This window comes from Nilaparvata lugens, chromosome 7 (genome assembly GCF_014356525.2).
Source record: "Nilaparvata lugens isolate BPH chromosome 7, ASM1435652v1, whole genome shotgun sequence".
In the NCBI taxonomy this organism is placed as follows: domain Eukaryota; kingdom Metazoa; phylum Arthropoda; class Insecta; order Hemiptera; family Delphacidae; genus Nilaparvata; species Nilaparvata lugens.
The window spans coordinates 31,168,826-31,192,022 of NC_052510.1; the positions used below are offsets into that span (position 1 = coordinate 31,168,826).

At 33.3% G+C, this 23,197-nt stretch overlaps 2 protein-coding genes across 4 annotated transcripts in view; one reads left to right on the forward strand and one right to left on the reverse strand.

Annotated features, from left to right (window-relative positions):
* LOC111045018 (serine/threonine-protein phosphatase 2A regulatory subunit B'' subunit gamma) overlaps positions 1-23,197 on the forward strand; it is a 68,107-nt gene that overhangs the window by 38,634 nt on the left and 6,276 nt on the right. For 2 of the 3 annotated variants that reach the window (XM_039432533.1, XM_022330333.2), the window contains exons 2-3: positions 14,502-14,960; positions 21,579-21,762. In XM_039432533.1, the coding sequence (XP_039288467.1) occupies positions 14,562-14,960; positions 21,579-21,762 (583 nt within the window). In that variant the 5' untranslated portion in view covers positions 14,502-14,561. Of the gene's footprint in view, positions 1-14,501; positions 14,961-21,578; positions 21,763-23,197 lie in introns of those variants that run through there. The other variant, XM_039432532.1, reaches the window with a different exon arrangement.
* LOC111056910 (growth hormone-inducible transmembrane protein) lies at positions 1,850-4,878 on the reverse strand. The gene is made up of 2 exons (XM_039432537.1): positions 4,558-4,878; positions 1,850-2,257 (listed from the first exon to the last, which is right to left on the reverse strand). Exons 1-2 carry the CDS (start codon positions 4,857-4,859, stop codon positions 2,170-2,172), a joined length of 390 nt encoding a protein of 129 aa, XP_039288471.1. The 5' UTR covers positions 4,860-4,878; the 3' UTR covers positions 1,850-2,169.

Below are 23,197 nucleotides of genomic sequence, written 5' to 3' on the forward strand. Positions count from 1 at the left end.
TAAGATACTATCATTTTATTTGGATGAATAAAATACAGATAAGATATATATAATAAACTATTCAAATTTGATTTTCAGAGTAGGATAGAACTTCTAACCTAAACTTCCGAAGTTCAGACATTCAGATTGGCCAAATTTCAAGTGTGCTAAAACAGCTGATCAAAAAACTTTTCATTATTTGTGTTTATTATTCAAGAATTACAAAACATTTATAATAATATCTAATCATATTGTCATTTGGAAGAATAAAGTATAAACTCAACCTCTTACATAATTGAACATAATCTTTTAGGTTATTTAGACAAATCAGAATAAAAAATAAAAATACTTGGACAATTTCCTGATATTCAGATTACCTCAGATTTGCTAGAGCTATGACCTTCCTGTTTTGCTTTCGGAAGTGCCTAATAAACAATTATTCTCATATTTATATTGTTTATTTTTCTGTGTGGCGAAAAATAACGTTCTCACCATGGGCAAAAATGTTTTTCCGGCTCTCAATCTTTTCTAGTCCTCGGCCTACGGGCTCGGACTTGAAAACCGATTTCGAGCCGGAAAAGTCTCATTTTCGGCCCTAGGTGCGAAATATACTATTTCAACCCTCGTCATATGGAGAACGAAAATGATTGTTTTCTGACCAGGCCGGTAAAATTTTTACGGCCCTAGGGCTGTAAAATAACCTTGAAGTCAGCTGATTCTGATTTGATGTGACGTGTTTACAAAATAGTTTATGAAATGGAATCAGTTTATGCTTCTAGAATTGAATAAAGTATTTTGCAATAAGATACTATCATTTTATTTGGATGAATGAAATACAAATAAGATATTATAAACTATTCAAATTTAATTTTTAGAGTATAATAGAATCTAACCTCAAACCTCATAGTACTTCGTTTATCACGAAACATGGTGAATAATTTTGGAACTACTTGGGCAATATCCATGGTGCTGAACGTTTTCACAAATAATATATGAAACGGAATCAGTTTATGCTTCTAGAATTGAATAAAATATTCTGCAATGATATACTATCATTTTATTTGGATGAATGAAATACAGATAAGATATATATTATAAACTATCCAAATTTGATTTTCAGAGTAGGATAGAACTTCTAACCTAAACTTCCCAAGTCGATGACAACAAGCATTGTTGACGTTGACATTCAGATTGGCCAAATTTAAAGTGTGCTAAAACAGTTGATCAAAAAACTTTTCATTATTTGTGTTTATTATTCAGTAATTAAAACATTTATATAGCTTTGGAAAGCTATTCCTAATTCCTAATGGCGGAATATTATCATCTTATTGTCATATGAAAGAATAAAAAAGTATAAACTCAACCTCCCACATAACTGAATATAATCTTTTAGGTTATTTAGACAAATCTGAATAAAAAATAAAAATACTTGGACAATTTCCTGATATTCAGATTACCACAGATTTGCTAGAGCTATTGACCTTCCACTTTTGCTCTCGGAAGTGCTTAATGAACAATTGATCTCATTTTATATTGTATATTTTTCTGTGTGGCGAAAAATAGTGTTCACACCACGGGCAAAAATGTTTTTCCGGCTCTCAATCTCTTCTAGTCCTCGGCCTACGGCCTCGGACTTGAAAACCGATTTCGAGCCGGAAAAGTCTCATTTTCGGCCCTAGGTGCGAAATATACTATTCCGGCTCTCAATCTTTGAGAAAACCGATTTCGAGCCAGAAAAGTCTCATTTTCGGCCCTAGGTGCGAAATATACTATTATAATAATTGCAAAATTTCATTGAAGGTCAATTATTGTCAAAAGACTAGACTACATCAAGAACAGAAATAAGTGCTAAACAAATAATGAGAAATACTCAAGTTTTTTGAAATAATTTATTATTATGAATATAATTTTTGTGATTTCAAACGCATTCAAGTAACTAGCTTACATATTTTTTCAAGAAATGAATAGTATTATAATACACAATTTTTCCTCTGTATAAGTATTTCAGCGCGTTGAATTAAGATTCAATTTTTTTATTAAGGATAACAAGAAAGTGGAATACATTTTTCTCCATTATTTGAACCATGATGAGTATAATAAATGAAACGTTTAAATGAAGTCAAATAAAAAAATGATAAATTCGCTTATTTTACAGTTTTGATATTCTAGAATGATCAGTTCTATTTGGACTTATCGCCTCTTTGAAGAGCCTCCATTGCTCAGAATTGAAACAATTCTTATGAAAATGTTGATTGTATCCATGTAGATGCTCATCGACCTGGAAAAACAAAAAAATATCAATAATTTGCCCTACTACAAAATTGTAATATTATGACACATATTTTATGTAATTTTTTTAAATTTGAGCAGACAATTAGGTGGGCCGTCCACTGGAACCGATTTCGTCTGAACTAGCATCGGCCGAAAACTATCGAACTCGTCCGAACGATCCCCCAACAAAGAAAGGAATAGATGCTCGTCCATTGTAACAGGTTCATACGGCCATCTCCGGCCGATCAATTTTTCGATCCGAATTGAATGGGATTTTCCGGCTCTATCCGGCCGAACTAACTAATCGAGCTGAGACAACAAAGTGTTCCTAACCTGAAATTGTTTCACAGTCGTGTTTGTTTTTTTGAAGTTGATCTGTTTTATAAAGTTGTAACTATGGCAATGAAAAGTTGATAAGTTTGGTTCAAGAGAATGTTCCATTGTGGGATATGCGAGACAAAAGATATCGTTGTGATGTTCGAAGGAATCTGTGGACAAAGATTGCTGAACAAATAGGTTCTGAAGGTAAGATTATTGTAATGAATAACTAATTTAGTGGATATTTGTTTAATCATTTTCAAAATCTCAATATAATCATTGTTTATGAAAAATTTAGGTGGCTAGTGAATTCAATAATTGGCAACCAGTCTACTACTAAACTCGACTGACGTAAACGGTTCCAATGGACGACCATATTCGGCCGGCAGATTCGTCCGATCCAACTGCCGAACAGATTGGTTGAATACGGTTCCAGTGGACGGTTACCCTAATAATATTACACCCGAATATCTTGAAACTTGAAAAAAATTCAAAGATCTGCGAACATTATCAATAATTTATAATGGATCTAACATAATGTTGGTGAAGTAAGTTGAAGGAAACTAAAATGAAAAATGAAAGGCAAACATTTTAAAATGTGAAGAGTCAGGTCATTTCGCTCTGAGCACATAGTTCGTAGGTACAGTGAGGTCTACGTTATAACTGCAGTGAACAAAGATAGCAGAACAACATTGCCGATTCTCTGCCTTGCCAGTGCCTTCTATAGAGGATAGCTGATGATTGTAATATCAGCGGTAATGCTGTTCCGCTATCCTTCTTCACTGCCATTATAACGTGGACCACACTATAGGGACATATGAGTTATGGGAATCCGAACATTTTCGGCCTCCATATGATCAACGAGAAACAGCTCATTGCGTTCTACTGTGGCAAAAATTTACATCACAAATCTAAGCATTAAACAATTTAAATCTTTCCGAAACAAGCAGCCGAAAAATTTAAATTCAATTCGTAATACAGATTGTTTCAGAAGTAGTTTCGAACATTTTAGGTTATTGTTCCTGGATGATAGGAGACTACAAATGCCTTATTTGAAGTGTCCAAAACTCAGCGGTTATCCTTATAGCTGCCATTTTGTTTTTTTCACTTAGGAATTTTTATCTCAAGAACGAAATGTTGTATTGATCTGAAATTTGGCATGAATATTTATGATATAAAGACTCAACTTTAAAAAAATAAAATAAAAACTTTTCGATGTAAATTTTCAAAATGGCGGCCATTTTAAATTGTTGATTACAAATTGCACGAAAACCGTTTACTTCACAGAATATTTACAAGAGACAAAAAAGTTGGGAAAACAAAACAAAAAAAATTTTATCAAGATTTCAAGGATACACTATCTATTAAGATTGGTCAAATAATAACAGAGAAATTTATTATTTTCGTATTGCATGCACTTTTCACAATTTAAACATCAATATTACATTTTTAATTCCAATTATTGTATTTAAGATGAAGCTTTAAAACCATCCAGCTGATTTTACAATTTTTTTTTCAGATGATCTTTCTTGTTCAAGATCATGCATGCTGTACGAAAATAACTAATTTATCTGTTATTCTCTGACCAATCTTAATAAATGAGGTATCCTTGGATTCTTGATGAAATTTGTTAACTTTTTTTGTCTCTTGTAAATTTTCTGTAAATGAACGGTTTTCGTGAAATTTGCAATCAAAAATTGAAAATGGCCGCCATTTCGAATATGTACATCGAAAATTTTCATTTTATTTTTTAAAGTTGAGTCTTTATAGCATAAATATTCATGCCAAATTTCAGATCAATACAACATTTCGTTCTTGAGATAAAAAATTCTAAGTGAAAAACAAAAAGGCAGCTATAAGGATAACCGCTGAGTTTTATACACTTCAAATACGTCATTTGTAGTCTCCTATCATCCAGGACAATATCCTAAAATGTTCCACACTACTTCTGAAACACCCTGAATAGTAGTTTTGAACGAATGTGCTCACATGTTGATCGGGTCGTATTTGTCGATGGCGTAGGGCGAATGCGTTTCGGCGTGCTTGATGATCTTCTGCGTGTCGTAGAGCAGGAATCCGGAGAAGACGAGGAGGCCGCCGTAGAGGCTGATGGAGTAGAGGCCGGAGCCGAGGGCGGTGGTGGGCGCTAGGAACATGGAGCCGAGGGAGGCGGCGAACACCACTCCAAGGCCGATACCGAGCGGCGCCGCCATGTTCAAGAATTGCTCACTAGGCGCGCACGCCGCCACTGTTGACAGGCCACCCACTATGCCTGCTGTGTACCTGCACATGACAAGCAAAACAACATTTTAATCCTATTATAAATAGTAATATTTAGAATAATTATTAATTTGAACATTTTAGAAATTCGAATCAGGAATTTTGTCTTTGTAGTTGACAGACCGCGTACGAGTTATCAAAGCGCAACGGTTGAGATGGTTGGGGCATGTCCAGAGAATGGAGTACTGCAGGCTACCGCATAGTTTGTTAAAAAGTGATATGATTGGTACGCGTAGGCCCGAGCCGGGCGTAAACGTTTCTTTCAGTGCAGCAAACTGTCACTTTGCGCACTAGTTGCACAAATAACTATTTTCTACAGATACCTTGAAAAGTGACCATTTCTGCACTGATTGCAGGCTGCAAAGAATCACTTTTCTGTACTAGTGCGCAGAGTGAGTACTTTGCGTACTCCAGATTTGCAGCATGACAATGCAAAATAGTTAGTAGGTTATATAGAGCATGCAGGAAAATCAAAATTAAGTTGGTAACACTGACTGTGGTATAGTGAGGTTCACGTTATAATGGCAGTGGATAGAGATGGGAGAACAGCATTGCCTATTATCTGCCTTGATTAATATTATATTTATACATCGTCAAAAACAGATTTGGCTTCATTGTGGAGCTAGAAAAGGATTGAACCACCTGCTTTGTCGAACGATAGACAAGGATAGCAACATCAAAGTTTATCAAATACTGTCATTATAAAGTGGACCTCACTATATTCATTTCAATGCTTACATAAGATAAACCCCCTTCAAGCAGTCAATCATCAGAGAGTGGCTCAGTAGCTCAGTTAAGAGCGTACTTACTTGACTGGTAAATGAAATATCAAGGATTATGAGGTTGGCAGTTCGAATCCATTCACAGTTTTTTTTTGGCTGAGAATTCTCTACTTCAATGGAAATAATTATTAATGTAATTTTGAAAAAATAAATAATATTTATTATTTAAAACTTGAACAGATTATTAAAATTAAAAAATATAAAAATTCGAAAATTGAAACAAAATCTTTGAAAATAGGAAAATTAAAAATTTGTAAATATAAAAATTAAAAAAAAATTGTAAATTTAAAGATTGGGAAATTTGAAAATTTACAAATTGAATTTTTTTTATTGTATTATCAATTTTAAAATTAGTTAAATTTGTTAATTACAACATCATAAAGACAAACATTTGATGGATTTCAGGACATTCTAACCATAAATACTCACTTTTTACATTTAATGGTAATTGTAGGAAAAATTTAATGTGAAATACGTGTGCAAAGTTCCTTTGCTGCACTTAAGAAACCATTCCGCACGGGCCGTAGGCTCGTGCGTAAACGTTTATTTCGGTGCAGTCAAGTGTCACTTTGCGCACTAGTTGCACAAATAACTATATTAGCTTGATATTAATCAGAAAAATATAAAAAAATAGAAAGTAAGTAAAATATGCTATAATATTATAATAATATTTACTATTCGTGATCAACTATCCGGAAGACTACTAATCTTATCTTATGTTTCTATTACATCCTACTGGTGTTTTAATATATTGAACTCCTAATTATTGTTGTCATTATTGTAATCAGATGAAACTAAAAATTCACTTCAAAATAGATCAATCTCTTTTTCCTTGCACAACTATGATATGAATACATTATCAAAATATAGAGACTACTCAATACTCATATCTGAGATCTGACTCTACTTCTTCCAAAATAAAGCTGTAAAATTTTATTTTGGATTCAAAGTGGTATAGCAGAAAATTTAATGTGTGTTTTCCATTAGACCCTGCTCTTTCAATATCTGGGTCTTGTATCTTATCTACCGTAATATATTTTCTCCAACCACTGGAGGATTCATAAAAAATAACAAAACTTTGACCTTTAGTCCGCCCCAAAAAATTATGATTTATAGGCCTACTTGATAAGATACTTCGATCTCAACTGAGCAGGCAGAACCTGACTTAGGGACTATTTTTGGAACAAATTCTTTTGAATATACGGTCCTTGAAAATTGAATAGGAATGAAGTAATTTACACCTTTCCTCCAAAGTACAAATTTTAATGACCTGTAACATCATTCATGATTCTGAGTTATGTTGCAAGTGATCAATGAAGTGGTATTGAATAATTGATTAATTAAATTGTTTGAATTGCAATTGAAATAATATTGATGCATTATTTTGTTGAATGTTACAATTTTCACTGCCGAAATTCAAAATTATTTGTATGGGAATTTAAACCATTAAAAATCCTAATAATTAATTTATTTAGAGGTAGTATATAGAGAAAGAGGTACTTTAACTTGAATAGCCTACATGCTATTTTGTTTACCGTATTTGTATAACTCGTCACTACTCGAATTAACGGCTGACAAGTGACAAACATATTTGACAGTGACTTGCTTCATTCAAACATCATTTATTTGGTTTAACAATATTAGTGTCGAGTACTGTACCGTTAAAGGCATTCCCACTAATAATATTATTTACTGATATTAGACTACCTACTGGATTGAACTAGGACCGCAATCTGTATTTTAAGACTATTCACTTCTAGCGAATTTAATTTTCAATACTTCATATTACCCAAACATTATGTTAGAATATGGCTGACAGTTAAACTGAGCGAATTAATATGTTGTGGAATTGGAAAAATCTATCCTTATCTCAATCTATCAAAAATATGATTTGACCTTGTTAGGCTATAGCTCACCATGGTCGGTCATTGCTTAATCAATAATTATTGTCAACTCTTATTTCTAGTAATCGTAATATCACCCATAAAAAATATAAATCTAGATTTTTAAACAGGATCAAAGTATCTTACGACCTTATGATAATAACGTGTGATATACGACCATCAATTATTGATTGATAAATACTTCCCAATACATCTGCCATATAACGATCATAGATTCATAAAGCTCGAAAATCAAACCAAGATTTTCCAGCTTTACATGAATATTCAACTTGAAACTAGTGTTGTACTGAATATGCATGAGGTCGGTCAAAAGGAGTAGAATGCTGTTAAAGCAGGTAAAAAGCTTTCAGCTCTTCTTTTTCTCAGTCCAATTCTCTTAATTGGAGTGCAACAGTTTATATTATACTGAATACCGTTGCTATCTGAGAGTAGCCTACTGTTATTAAAATCCACTATTTATTTAATTTGACTGTAGGCTAATATAATATAATATTACACCATCAATTTATTAATAAAAGATTGTTCATTTGTCCAAATTATTTTTTGAGATTTAATATAATATTGTGTCAATAATGCTTGAATTTTAAAATTATTCTATTGTTTATCTTAACTCGCAATACCTTGTTCCAGTTACTTAGGAAATAGGGTCAATAAGCATCACGTACTGTATTCTGAATATAGGTGATACAGTTCAAAATAATCTATGGTTTTTGTTTGAATTGAGATTCCTCATGAACTTCTTACATTTTTCTAAACGCAAATAACGTTTTCAAAATAACGCAAAATTGATTTCCTTTTTTCGATCGAGTATTATTATTCATTATATAGTTTACATTATGCAGTAATAATATTTCTCGTACAGTTTTTGAAATCGTTATCTTATTGATTCGGAATCAAACAATTCTTATAAGTCCAAATCAATAATAGCTGTGTAGTAGGGTGCAGTCTCTGATGGTTACAATTTGGTAGTGACAAAAACCACGAAGTTGTATTCGATAGCAAGATATAGATAATTATTCCAGTTATAATTGAATGACCTACTTTTTAACAATGTCTTTTTATGTACCAACTGTGCCATGTATCACTTTATGTCCAGAAAAGCCCACCTACTTAAACTTAGGTCGGTTTTGTTGATAGGATAAACGCATGAACTGCGAACTGGGTGGGTTGATTTTACAAGTGAAACACCTTGTAGAGAATAAGTTGAAGAATAAGCATCAATTTCATACTTTGATCATTAAAGTTTTGATCCCTCCTCTCACTTGGAACTTTCGTATTAGCTCTTTTGATTGAAAATCGGCCTAATCCTTCTTTCTTACTAATCCTAATTTTTTGAGGTCGTATTCTACATGGCGATCCTTAAAATGTTTTCAGCAATGGTCCAATAATTATTTTGGACTTTACTTGATTTCTAGTATCCATCTACTACAACATTTTTAATTCAATGATAATTGAATGAACAGTTAGTTATGATTATAATGATAATCTATTCTCACCTCCATTAACTTTCTCCACGCTCATTCATAAATGCCCAATGATTAATTCTCAATGTTTATCATATTTTATTCAGTTATTTGAAAAGGTGTAGTGTATATGAACTATTCAAATTAACTTCAGATTACTGGTAGGGACCATACTGTAAATGTAGTGTAAATTTCCAGTTTATTCACAGAGAAAAATAAATCCATGAAGACAATGCTGTGAATTTTTAGTACGGGTGGTCTTTATTAAATAGACTTGCCACTGCATGTGAAACTTTGTCCAAGAATGATAAGTAAGCCCATCATATATAAAGTTTAACAATGTGAACTGAAAATGCGGTGGATTCAATTGAAGAATTCATGGATGCTTAAGAGAAACATTGGCCAAGAAGCCAAAATATTTGTTTCTTGATGTACGGTACCGGTAGTTCTTTGTTGCTACTTCAAAAAGAAACTATAATAGAGTGCCTTCAAACAAGATGATAACACTGTATGATAATAATAGTGTCGCAACAAAACTCTCTTGTTCCTTTGTGCTACAGAATTGAATTCCATCCAAGAGAAGGAGTTTTCTGATACGTTAAATGTAAGGGCAATGAAATGTGTGACAGCGTGAGACTGTGAGAGATGATTTCATGAGCTGGATCAAAAAACTTCTTCAAATCGAATAAATATAACTTCAAAAATTGTGCTTGAGATGAAAAAACTTTACAAGCCGAGGATAGATGTATTTTAATTGAAATGATGGAAAAACAAAACACTGAAAGTCCGAAAGTGCATGCTGCCTAGAGCCTACAAGAAAGATTTATACTTTTTAACTCTTTCCGTCCTGATTGTAGAGTGATTCCAACGCTAAGAGATATGTCAATTGGGTAATTTAAAGACAGATTTATGAAAATGAGAGCGACAAAGACTGAATTCTCCTCTAATGATAGACTGAGAGCGCCAATGAGCTACGATAACGTCGGAAGTCGAACTACAAAAGTTGTCAACAGCTTAACGAGTCTACGATTAAAAAATCTAGTTTTTAGAGTCCAAAGAATGCGTGAAATCTTTTATAAACACTACTCACACAGTGTCAGGTGATTAAGTTCCTGTTACTGATTTAGTTTTAACATTTTGGTGTATACAAAATAAGGCATCTTCCCACCAATTAATGAGAAGATAAGAATGGACGAATCTAATAAACTAATTATTATTCTGTTGTTGGTTATCCATCTTGTTTCCACTATAATTATCACTATTGAATTTTATAAAACTTTTAAGTGAAAAAACACTCACATTATTTGATGTGGCGACGTCCGTTTCGTGCTGGTATCGCACATTTTCAAGCCAAACAGGAACTGAAGTGTTTAAGGTTATCATAAACACTTCAGTTCCTGTTTGGCTTGAAAATGTGCGATACCAGCACGAAACGGACGTCGCCACATCAAATAATGTGAGTGTTTTTTCACTTAAAAGTTTTATAAAATTCAATAGTGATAATTATTATTATTGAATGTTTGGAAGAGTGTCATTAGTTATGGGTTTCAATGTTATAAGTTTCAAATGGAAAAGATAAGCTACCAATAAACGCTACGTTTCAAACCTTACGAGTTTACCAAGAAAATTGAAAACAAAATGAAATTAGTTAGTATTTTATGAACAATCATCGTCCAAATTTTATTGCACTTTTTAATAGAGGATATTAAATTTGTCTTGAAATGTTCATGTAATTTAAGTTATTTATTATTATTAATATATGTGAGGCTCCCACCAAATTAAAAGTGACAAAGAAGTCACAAATAACATTGCAGAAATGTGACCTGTTGTAGATTTGGTCAATTTTTATGATCTTCTCTTATCATGCTGAGCAAATTGAAAATAGAATAATGTGCCTCAAAGAACTTAGTCATGATACTATATGATCTATAATGATGTAATGATATAACCCCATCGTTATTGATTCAATTCGGATTGATGAATTTTCCATAACTACAAATCCACCGGAAAAATAAAAAATTTCATTAATACAAACGCAAAGAATTCATTAAAAATAAATCAAGACAGCTTCACCCAGGTCTTCATCAGTGAATGTTTTCCCCTTTCTGTTATCATATTGATGTATTGTGTTCAAATAGACAGCAAACTATTTTAGGTGTCCACTCTAATACCGCACTTAATCAATTATTGGGTATTAAGATAAAGAAAGGAAAAAAGGAAAAAAGAAAAAAGAAAAAAGATGTTGTCAAATTCCACTATAACATTTTTATTCACCAAAACTAGTTTTCGTTGCCTATGGCAACATAGTGGAATTGGTTATAGTGGAATTTGACAACATCTTTTTACTTTCCTTGCCCTACTACCATAGGTAAGGAAAGTATTGCTTTCCAAAAAAAATTAAGGTACCCCAATTTCAAGTTTTCTATACGTTTCAAGGTCCCCTGAGTCCAAAAACATGATTTTTGGGTATTGGTCTGTGTGTGTGTGTATGTGTGTGTGTGTGTATGTGTGTGTGTATGTCTGTGAACACGATAACTCCATTCCTAATTAACCGATCGACTTGAAATTTTAAACTTAAGGTCCCTATACCATGAGGACCCGACAATAAGAAATTCAATAAAATTCAATTCAAGATGGCGGAAAAAATGGCGGATAATTACTAAAAAACCATGTTTTTCACGTTTTTCTCGAAAATGGCTCTAACGATTTTCTTCAAATTTATATCATGGATAGCTATTTATAAGCCCTATCAACTAGCATAAGTCTCATTTCTGGGAAAATTTCAGGAGCTCCGTAATATTCTTGAGAAAAATGGCGGAAAATGACTAAAAAACCATGTTTTTCACGGTTTTCTCGAAAACGGCTCCAACGATTTTCTTCAAATTTATACCATGGATAGCTATTTTTACGTCCTATCAACTGGCATAAGTTTCATTTCTGGGAAAATTTCAGGAGCTCCGTAATATTCTTGAGAAAAATGGCGGATAATGACTAAAAATCCATGTTTTTCACCGTTTTCTCGAAAACTGCTCTAACGATTTACTTCAAATTCATACCATGGATAGATATTCATAAGCACTATCAACTGGCATGAGTCTCATTTCTGGGAAAATTCCATGAGCTCCGTAATATTCTTGAGAAAAATAGCGGATAATGACCAAAAACCAGGTTTTTCACGGTTTTCTCGAAAACGGCTCTAACGATTTTCTTCAAATTCAAGCCATGGGTAGCTATTCATAAGTCCTATCAAAAGACATGAGTTTTTTCCTTGGAAAATTGCAGGAGCTCCGTAATATTCTTGAGAAAAATGGCAGATAATTACTAAAAGACCATGTTTTTCACGATTTTTTCAAAATAACTTGACCGATTTTTTTCAAATTCATACTCTGTATAGTTATTCATCAGCTCTATTAACTGGCATGAGTCTCCTTCCTGGGAAACTCAACGGGGAGAACTAAGATGAAAACTGGCCATATTGGATAATAACCGAAGCAGCAAATAAATTGATTAGAGACGGCTGCTCTCCCAAGAGAGAACAACAGTGATAGGTGACCCTCGTTGCCAACCAATCAATGAACATTGGCAACTCTCAATTTCGCCACTACTTTTCCAAGTCACTGAACTGGAATTCATCACATGATTCTTTCTTACAATCTGATTAATTTAGTGACAATATACTACCAATAGTAGTATTCAATACAAGGTCAAGATTAACGCACCTTATCCAACTCTACGAATCTTTTAAAAGCTAAAATAAGTTTTTATTTAAATGATCCAACTATTAAGTTAGGTGCTCTTTTAGTTTTTTGTAAATTTATTTTAAAAAAATCATTAGTCTGCTAGATACATCAATTTTCAATCAATAATAATGAGTTTCAGAGTTGAAACTCATTTACTGCTCTCTCGTTATTGATTGTCTGTAATTGATTTTCTGCAATATTTGTCAAATGACTACCGAAATTTAAATTTCCATGTTCCTTAATTGACAAAACTTTGTTTTTTATTAATGTTTACAAAAAGCAATCTACTTTTCTATAATATAACCATTTCCTACTAATTTTTGCAAATTCCAAAATACTAAACCGTCTTTTTTAGTGTATTCTATGCTATGTTATTTTGTATATCATAATTCGAAGTTAAGATTTTCCTTATTCAATAAACTAATTAATTTCTATTTTTCTTATTCAATACCACTCTTTTTATTTATTTAGCGTATGGCAGATACATATCTCATATATAGCTCATAAGTCTCAAACGCCTACATAGGCTATGCACTGTCTATTTCCAATTTCTTTGAGATGCTGTGTAGTTTTTTATCAGGAGAACATATTTTTGTTTGACCGCCATTATTTACTAGTTTATTTAGCGTCCTCCAATGGTGCACCATTTGGATATGAACTTTGCTCTTTTTCATGTATTGTTTATATTGTTGAGTTTCATATTTTATAACTCTAAAGTCTACTCGTACTGTTAGTAAATGATCACTTCTAAAACAAATTTTAAATTTTAATTTTCTCTACTAAAAAGGATATTGAATTAACTAATTAAGACTTGGATGCTGCACTTGCCAGTTGATAATTCAGAGTTTTTCAATACATACTTGTCTATTCAATTGATTCAATTCATTAATTTTTTTGTTGATTTGAAGTGTACTGAATGCTTTTTACTCCTGCCTGCTAAGGTTAAGTTTCTCTTCAGCAAACATTTCGTCCAATTACCTGTAATAAGTCGTAAATGACGTTCATAGAGCTACAATAATAATAGGAATTATTCCTAAAATGAAATAAACAATCCTCAAGTACACTTTTTATGTTTAATTCACATAAATTTTGAATAAAAATTAATTTGCACCAGTAAAAGGCTGTAATTAGTCAAAACATGTTTATTTCGACCTGTAATGGAATCTGTAATTTGTTGAATAATTCAAAAATTAATTAATTATAGTATAATAAAGGAAAGAATCGTCTTATAGCACGGGATAGGACATACACGAGTAATGCATTATCACGTCTGAACTACTGAACTGGTTAACTTAATATTTTGCATTTTGATTGTTTCTATTGTTATTAACCAATTAATTCTAATTTAATAATTAAAACATATTTTTCAATTCGTGATTCAAATTGTACATAACTATAGCAGCCCAAACAAACAGGGCTTTCCTTAGCTTAGTTGGTAGTGAGCGTGTTTCATGAATCAATGGTTGCGGTTTCGAGATCTATCAAACTCACTTTTTTGCTGGAAATTTCCAAGTCTTATAAATATCATCCATGCAATTTTGAACAAAATAATGAATAAGTATTCTATTTTTATGTTTCTTGGACATCAGGAGATTACGAAATTTTCCCCAGTGCAAAGCATGAGAAAACAACTTATGCTAGTTTATTGAATAAATCACCAATTTACAAGTAGTTATTACTTTTGTAGCTCATTGATTTCGTCAAATAAAACATGATTTGCTTTGTTTTCTGTGTTCCAAAAATGTTCTCTTGTTTGGTTTTCAGATCAAGTGAAGCAAGGTGATGTAGGGAAGCAAGGGGATGGTGGCCTTGTAGGTGGGCGGTATGGAAGCTGCCATGAACATGAGCAGTGGCGCTCACGCGCATGCGCAGGTGACCCGCCACCTGTCGGTGACTGGCCAGGCGGTTATCACCTGCTTCTACGCGGCAGGCCTGGCTGGCAACGTGGCAGCACTGGTGATTCTGTGGCGCGGCAACTGGCAACCTCGCAACGCATTGCATCGACTCATGTTGCGCTGCTTGGCTGTCAACGACCTGACAGCACTGCTCGGCATGACACTCCAAATGCATCTGCAGCTGTATGTAGCCGGAATCGCCAGTCAGCTGTGGTTCTGTCGCTTTCGCGTGCTGTGGAGGCTGTTCGGTCTCGGGTCAGGGTGTGTCGCCATTGTTATGGCCATTGAACGCTGGTTTGCGCTCACGCGGCCCTTCTTCTACCAGAAGGTAGGTGATTGTCGAAAGATGAATAAGTCTATCATACCACAGCCACTTTAATAGGATGATCGGTGGTCGAAAGATAAATGGGTCTATCATACCACAACCACTTTGATAGGATGTCCCGCTGTCGAAAGATGAATGGGTCTATCATACCACAGCCACTCGAATAGGATGCCTCGTTCTATGGAGAATGACAATGTCGCAAAACTATTGAGGTTCAGTCAACTTCTCAACTTCTGGACAGTCCACTATATTCATCAAGTGAAGCCTGTTTAATAATAATATGGCATCCTCTCGTCCTTGCGATGTAGGTGGCGATTTCAAATGCAATGAAACGAATGGAAATTCCAAGATACTTTTAATTGAAATGTATTGAGTATTGCATGTCGCAGCTGAAAGGAAATCTGGACCTACTTTGTCAACTTGTTGGGCATGTCATTCATTGGAGGTGGCTGTGATCACAGAGTAGAGATGCCTCTGTCATTTATAGTTCTCTCGTTATAGATTGTCTGTAACTGATTTTCTGCAATATTTCATTTGGGGAAGCTGTGATTACAGAGGTATCTACACCTTTTCCAACTTTATTTGAGAAAGTATCAATTGTAATTGAGAATAGTAATTTGTATTTGAGAAAAAAAGTAAGATGGAAATGAGAATAGTCAATTGTATTTGAGAAGTCATCACATGTAATTGAGAATAGGGAATTTTATTTGATAAAGTATCATTTTAATTTGAGAACATACGATTTGAAATCGAGAAGTTGTCAGTTGTAATTGGGAAATGATTTTAAAAAACCATTACTTCCAGTTCTTATATTTTTCATAACTGTACTCATATAAAATAATAGATTATATATTTAATATTCCAATAGACGTTTAGTTTTTAATAAAATATTATTTTCAATCCCCAAAATCCATTGAAGAATTGCCGAATTGTTTGATCAAGAGATTCAATTGATTGATGATAAAGTTCAATTGCGCCGTAAACGTAGAGAATTTGATCTTCATCAAGTGAAATGTTTCACAAAATGTTTGTAGACAAAAGTCACGTTGCCAATACATACATAGAAATAATTCTCATTAATCATTCGTAAACAGTACAGGGGAAATACTTTCACCATTGAAAATATTAATTTTCCTCCATGGAAAATTATATGGACAATTATTTTTGCCTCGGATTGAGAGGGAATGTGGGAGGGATCTTTTGATGTGGTAGGGATGGCAACTTTCAAAGTGTAGGAGACAGAGTAGTTGGAGTTGAGTTGATTGAGGAAGTGGGAGAGGGTATCAAGTCCATGAGGCCATATGAGGTATATGTAGTCAATGAAACGGAGCCATATCAGGGGGGATAGGGTTTGTTTAGAAAGAAAATCCTGTTCAAGGAGGCCCATGAACAGGTTTGCATAGGATGGTGCCATCCTGGTGCCCATGGCTGTACCCTGAGTCTGAAGATAATATTTATCGTCAAACCTGAAGGCATTGCTTGTGAGCACCAGTTTTGCAAGGTTTACTAGGAAAGTGGTTGAATGGGTGGAGGGTGTGGGACGTGAGGAGAGGAAATGCTCAAGGGATGTATAGAGGGAGGCCACATCAATGGTAACAAGGAGGAGTTGTTGATCAGTTGGAAGGGTTGTGTTTCTTAGGATATCTAAGAAGTGGAAGGAGTCTTTAAGATGAGAGGGTAGGGAGGCAACAATGGGTTGGAGGTGGAAATCAAGAAGGGCAGAGATTCGTTCAGTTGGGCTATTCATGCTTGAAACAATGGGACGACCAGGATTGCCTTCTTTATGAATTTTTGGAAGAAGATAGAAGTGTGGTGTGTTGGGAGAGTCTGGCGAAAGGATGTTGATGTCTGAGTCCGAGAGGCCTTCAGATGAACCATATTGCATAATAAATTTGAAGACTTTCTTTTGTATTCGTGGAGTAGGGTCAGAAGGCAGGAGTTGATACTGTTCGGGATTGGTGAGTTGCCGGTTGGCTCCTTTGATGTGATCAGTGGTGTTCAGTAAGACTATGGTTGAGCTTTTGTTAGCTTTGGTGATGAAAATACTAGGGTCAGAGCCAAGGTCTTTGATGGATTGGAACTCTTGGGGTGTGAGGTTGGGGGTTGGAGTGAGGGATTCAATGAATTTTCTAGAGCTGACTTTGTTGAGAAGTAAATTGCAGAAGATTTCAACAGGGTGGTTGGCTGGTTGGCTTAAATATATATAAATTATATGTATATATATTTATTTATAGAGAATATAATTAGCTGAACAATAATTAGCAAAATTAGAGTTCAGTATTTTTAGAATACTCTAAAGTTCAATTCATAAATCAAATAAATGTCATATAGGTCATATAATCTATAGTTCTACTATTTACTGTATGAAGGAAAGAATTGGCCCATTCATGTACGGGACACGAAATACATGTTGCATGCATTATCATATCTGAACCACTAAAGGAATAACTTGACATTTTGCATAAAGATTCTTGCTTTACCGAGGATGGTTATAAGCATATTTTCCTTTTTATTAAACAATTTATTATACTAATAAAATCCGTGATATGTCAATAAAATCATACACGAATATTGTACTTGTTAACGGTATCTCTTCACTATGATAAAATATATTGATCTCGTAACTATCTTATTTGTATCATATACTTATTATAACATTGTTAATAGGGATGCATTACTGTGTCATGAATCTTCGATCTAATTATTATTATTGAAATCGTTTCTAATTTTCTATGGGAATAAAATTTAGTAGAGATATTCTCATCAAAATAACATCTTGGAACAGTACACGTTTAGTGACCGCCCAGAAAAAAAAACATGCTGTTTGCTCATTGATAAATGACAGCTCTTGTGTGAGATGAAATATTAAGGGAGTCACTTTAATCTCCTCTCTGTGCAATTACGTCAATAATTGTCTATAGCATTATCAGTCCCCCTTTTTGTACAATCATAGTATAAATAATGGATAATAAATAACACGTGTAGCTAAAGAAATATTGTGGCTCTTATGTGTTGTGAGGGAAAAATGTTCCACTGAGATGAGCCAGCAATGGTTTCTAACAAGAAAGAAAACGAAGCCCGTTGACGTCAGAAATGAATGATGAAGTGGTGGAGAGTTTGTCTCATAGAACAAGATCTCTATGGTGCAATTGGGCTATTCATGCTTGAAACAATGGGACGACCAGGATTGCCTTCTTTATGCATTTTTGGAAGAAGATAGAAGTGTGGTGTGTTGGGAGAGTCTGGCGAAAGGATGTTGATGTCTGAGTCCGAGAGGCCTTCAGATGAACCATATTGCATAATAAATTTGAAGACTTTCTTTTGTATTCGTGGAGTAGGGTCAGAAGGCAGGAGTTGATACTGTTCGGGATTGGTGAGTTGCCGGTTGGCTCCTTTGATGTGATCAGTGGTGTTCAGTAAGACTATGGTTGAGCTTTTGTTAGCTTTGGTGATGAAAATACTAGGGTCAGAGCCAAGGTCTTTGATGGATTGGAACTCTTGGGGTGTGAGGTTGGGGGTTGGAGTGAGGGATTCAATGAATTTTCTAGAGCTGACTTTGTTGAGAAGTAAATTGCAGAAGATTTCAACAGGGTGGTTGGCTGGTTGGCTTAAATATATATAAATTATATGTATATATATTTATTTATAGAGAATATAATTAGCTGAACAATAATTAGCAAAATTAGAGTTCAGTATTTTTAGAATACTCTAAAGTTCAATTCATAAATCAAATAAATGTCATATAGGTCATATAATCTATAGTTCTACTATTTACTGTATGAAGGAAAGAATTGGCCCATTCATGTACGGGACACGAAATACATGTTGCATGCATTATCATATCTGAACCACTAAAGGAATAACTTGACATTTTGCATAAAGATTCTTGCTTTACCGAGGATGGTTATAAGCATATTTTCCTTTTTATTAAACAATTTATTATACTAATAAAATCCGTGATATGTCAATAAAATCATACACGAATATTGTACTTGTTAACGGTATCTCTTCACTATGATAAAATATATTGATCTCGTAACTATCTTATTTGTATCATATACTTATTATAACATTGTTAATAGGGATGCATTACTGTGTCATGAATCTTCGATCTAATTATTATTATTGAAATCGTTTCTAATTTTCTATGGGAATAAAATTTAGTAGAGATATTCTCATCAAAATAACATCTTGGAACAGTACACGTTTAGTGACCGCCCAGAAAAAAAAACATGCTGTTTGCTCATTGATAAATGACAGCTCTTGTGTGAGATGAAATATTAAGGGAGTCACTTTAATCTCCTCTCTGTGCAATTACGTCAATAATTGTCTATAGCATTATCAGTCCCCCTTTTTGTACAATCATAGTATAAATAATGGATAATAAATAACACGTGTAGCTAAAGAAATATTGTGGCTCTTATGTGTTGTGAGGGAAAAATGTTCCACTGAGATGAGCCAGCAATGGTTTCTAACAAGAAAGAAAACGAAGCCCGTTGACGTCAGAAATGAATGATGAAGTGGTGGAGAGTTTGTCTCATAGAACAAGATCTCTATGGTGCAATTGATAGGCTACTTGAAACCGAACTGCGTAAGGGCCAAATTTATCACTTCGTTGCTAAGGCAACCGACCCTAGCTCTATTATTATTATTATTGTTACATTCTTCAAGATTGATCAAATGTCTGTATTTCATTATAAAATCAGTTCAATTCCGTTTTATTAAGAACTCCTAATAAAATAGCTATAGCTTTATCAATATGATAATGTTCTAAAAAATTTCAGATACTAGTTCAATTTTTCATTTGAGTTTTTAACAATTCAATACAATGAAAAATCCATTGATCTTTAGAACAGTGCGTCTAGTCATGCAGATTATATTCATGCCAGTGTCACAGTTGATCTGACTCTAATCACGGCTGGCATTTCTAACCAAACTCCCTGGATTCGGCTGCCTAAAATACAAAAATAATTATCGTCAGACGTTCATTTTTTCTGTTTGCTCAAATTGGAACTTGAATTACGAAAAGGATGGAAGAATCAGAATCAATAAGCTACTTTTATTGAACCAACACTATTTTTTTTGTAATTTATCTATAATTTGCGTGAATTTTCCTAGAGTACAAATTTCAATTCAAAGAGATTCTATAGAACAAACGTTTTTCTACCGCTACAAACGTAGAATAGTGGCAGAATTAATTATAATTCAATCTTATTCTATCTATTCTAATTAGAATAAAATATTATAAAAGTTACAATTTCTTCCATTTGGAATCCCTTACATATTTTTGATAGAACATTTTATGGAGATAATTTTGTAAATATTGCTTTACGGTCAATGAAAATGTTATTATTGATAAAACATAGCAATAACCAGCACCTAAAGGTCCAATTGCTAAGCGACGCCTGTAGGCTACCCGTGCGGCTAGAATCGTTACCGTCGTCGCTTAGTAATTGGATTTTTCGGTAATATCTGGATTTCAGGTACTCAATGAAATAGAATAATGCTTATCTAGTAAACATCAGATTCTGAAAGGTTCCAGAGAAACTACTTCCTTTTCTCAATTTAACTTTCTTTTTCATCTGCATTACGTTAGAAGTGGGTTGAGGTCTTCAAATAAAACTGGTTTCTCCTATAGTCAATAGATGACAGAATGATTTGTGAGGAATGTTAATCAAAATTTATTGCACGCATTTAAAAAATATCTCAATCATTGAAAAACGTCAACCCGCAACCTTTTCCAAGCTTTCCTTGCACAACTTGATTTTCGAGTTTCGACCTTCTTGTTGAATTGAAAAAATACTTTATCTTTATAGTATTTTGGATTTGGGATTTTTCAACTGTAGGTTTGACGGTCTACCTAACCTGCATAATTAGTTGTAGATACAGGTTTGTGAAAGGCTAATTTGTAATGATAATATTATGATCATGTTAGTATAAATAGGCTACACTTGAAAATGTATAAATTCTACTTTTCAATCAACCGATCACAGGCAACATCATGGTATCACTAATTATACTATTTTAAAATAAATTAATATTATTACAAAAAGGAATATTTTTAGTTGATAGTGAAGTGTAGTTATAATTATGTATTTTCCGTATTGATGAATTGAGGGAGATAAAATGCTGTGCAGATTTTACACGGTAAAATTTTGAATAATTTAATGTTTAGCATTTTAAAATATCCATTCCTTTCTCTGTTGAAGTTATTAAATATTCACATTTGAATATGCGTTTCTCAAAAATAAAATTATGTAGCATTTAGGCTGTTGGTTCAACAGACTAGCATTGCCGATTGAATCACTCTGCATAGTTCGTTTAAATACTATTCAAATTCAGAAATATTCTTTTGTGCCGTGATAAATTTCAATCTCAGTTGGGCATCGTTCTGATAATGTTTTTTATGAATTTGTGTTCCTTAAAGACAAAGTGATTTTTATTTTATTTTCTTATGTTCATATTTTGGTATAATAACTTCGTATTTAATTTTTTAATGTGCTTTATCATACTGTCGAATGGTTTTGGTAGATAGCTTGATATTCTCCACCTATGAATAAGTTGAACTATTTGTGGACGAACTGAAGAAATATCAATGTAAGTTATATTTGTGTTTTGCAGTACATAACTTTGGCGGTGATAAGGCGGGCTATCTTCTCGCTGTGGGCTGCTGTGCTTGTGTTGGTGTGCTTGCCGTTCTTTGGCTTTGGGCTTTACTTTGAGAAGAGCCAATCGGCATGCGTCCGCTACCGTATGGCCACCCTGCCCAAAGATGTTGCTTACGCTTATCTGTTTCTAGCGTTTGGTATGTTGGCAGCCCTCAACTAACTCGGTTCTATTAACATTCTCTAATGTATTCATATTTTTATTCATTCATTGATTCAATTATACCATACAGAAAATATAGCATAAGAAGATATCCCATGGTAGGCCTATAGGTAGTTTATGTTCCAAATTTCAAGCCGATTTTTTGTTAACTCAAGCCGATTACTGTAGACTACTGTCCATTATTACTGTTCTGGCCTGGTGAGAGAGTAAGAACGTCACAGTATGAGAGCCTAACAGCGTCACATAACTTCATGAAAAAGAACTACTAGGACTATCGGCTTAAGTTAACATTGAAAATTGGAATATAACGCTCTATACCAAGGGATATTCACTTGTACTATCTTTTCTCTAGGATTATACTCAATTCATTAAAATTATATGGGGATAAAACAACAGACACAGCCCAAAACTGTTCCTTCCCCTATTTTTGTATTGTAGACAATACAAGGTAGATAATTTGCCAAATAAGTCAACCTGTAACAAAACATATTCAACATTATGATATTATCACATATCATGTTAATAAATTCGATAGCTATAATTGCATTTTACTGATCACAGTTCATTTACATAAGATGAATTTTAATAGGCTACAGGATGTTTCATAAGATAGTTGACCGAGTAATTATGTTTGCTATTTTGTACTAGATATAATAAACGCTGTGTAAAATGCATTGAAGTTAATGGAAAGCATTTTAAACAATTCTTTCAAGTGTGCACAGCCTATCATATAGGTTAACCTGTGTGTAGTGTAAATATAATTTTTAGTATAAATACAATTTATTAGTTGCTTCTAATAAATACACTCATACAGTAAACTGACTTATGAACACCCAGTTGAATAATAAACAGTTTAATAAAAATTATTTATAAAATAATTTTTATCATTGTGTTACAAAATATGCAACACAATAATAATTATTTTTTCCTACAGTTACCTTGAAAAGTGACGATTCCTGCACTGATTACAGAACGCAAAGATTCACTTTTCCGCTCTAGTGCGGAAAAAAGTTTTTCTGCACTCCAGATTTGCAACATGGCAACACAAAATAGTTGGTGGGTTATATGGAGGATTAGTGCTCGAAAACAAAAATTAAGTTGGTAACAATGACTGTGGTTAGATTTAGAAAAGAATCATTACAATGGCTACCCTACATTTATGATAAAATCCCAATCTAGAAATCCAAAACAAGAATAATGTTCATCTAAATCATAATTGAATAATCATCATTTACGAATTCTCATCATTTAATAATAAATAATAGTTCTTTTCTATTGATAATTATTATTTCAACTGCAAGAAATGAGAAAAGTAGCAAATAGCCTATATACATTATAAAATTCGAATTTTGAGGTTAAATGATTACTGTTTGATATTCATATAAATAAAAATAATAAAAACATAACAACAC

Coding starts and splice junctions, on each gene's coding strand:
- LOC111056910 (XM_039432537.1), bottom strand. CDS start 4,859: ATGTGCAGGTACACAGCAGGCATAGTGGGTGGCCTGTCAACAGTGGCG. Junction 2,258..4,557: donor AAATACGACCCGATCAACAT/GTGAGCACATTC, acceptor TTGTTTTTCCAG/GTCGATGAGCATCTACATGG.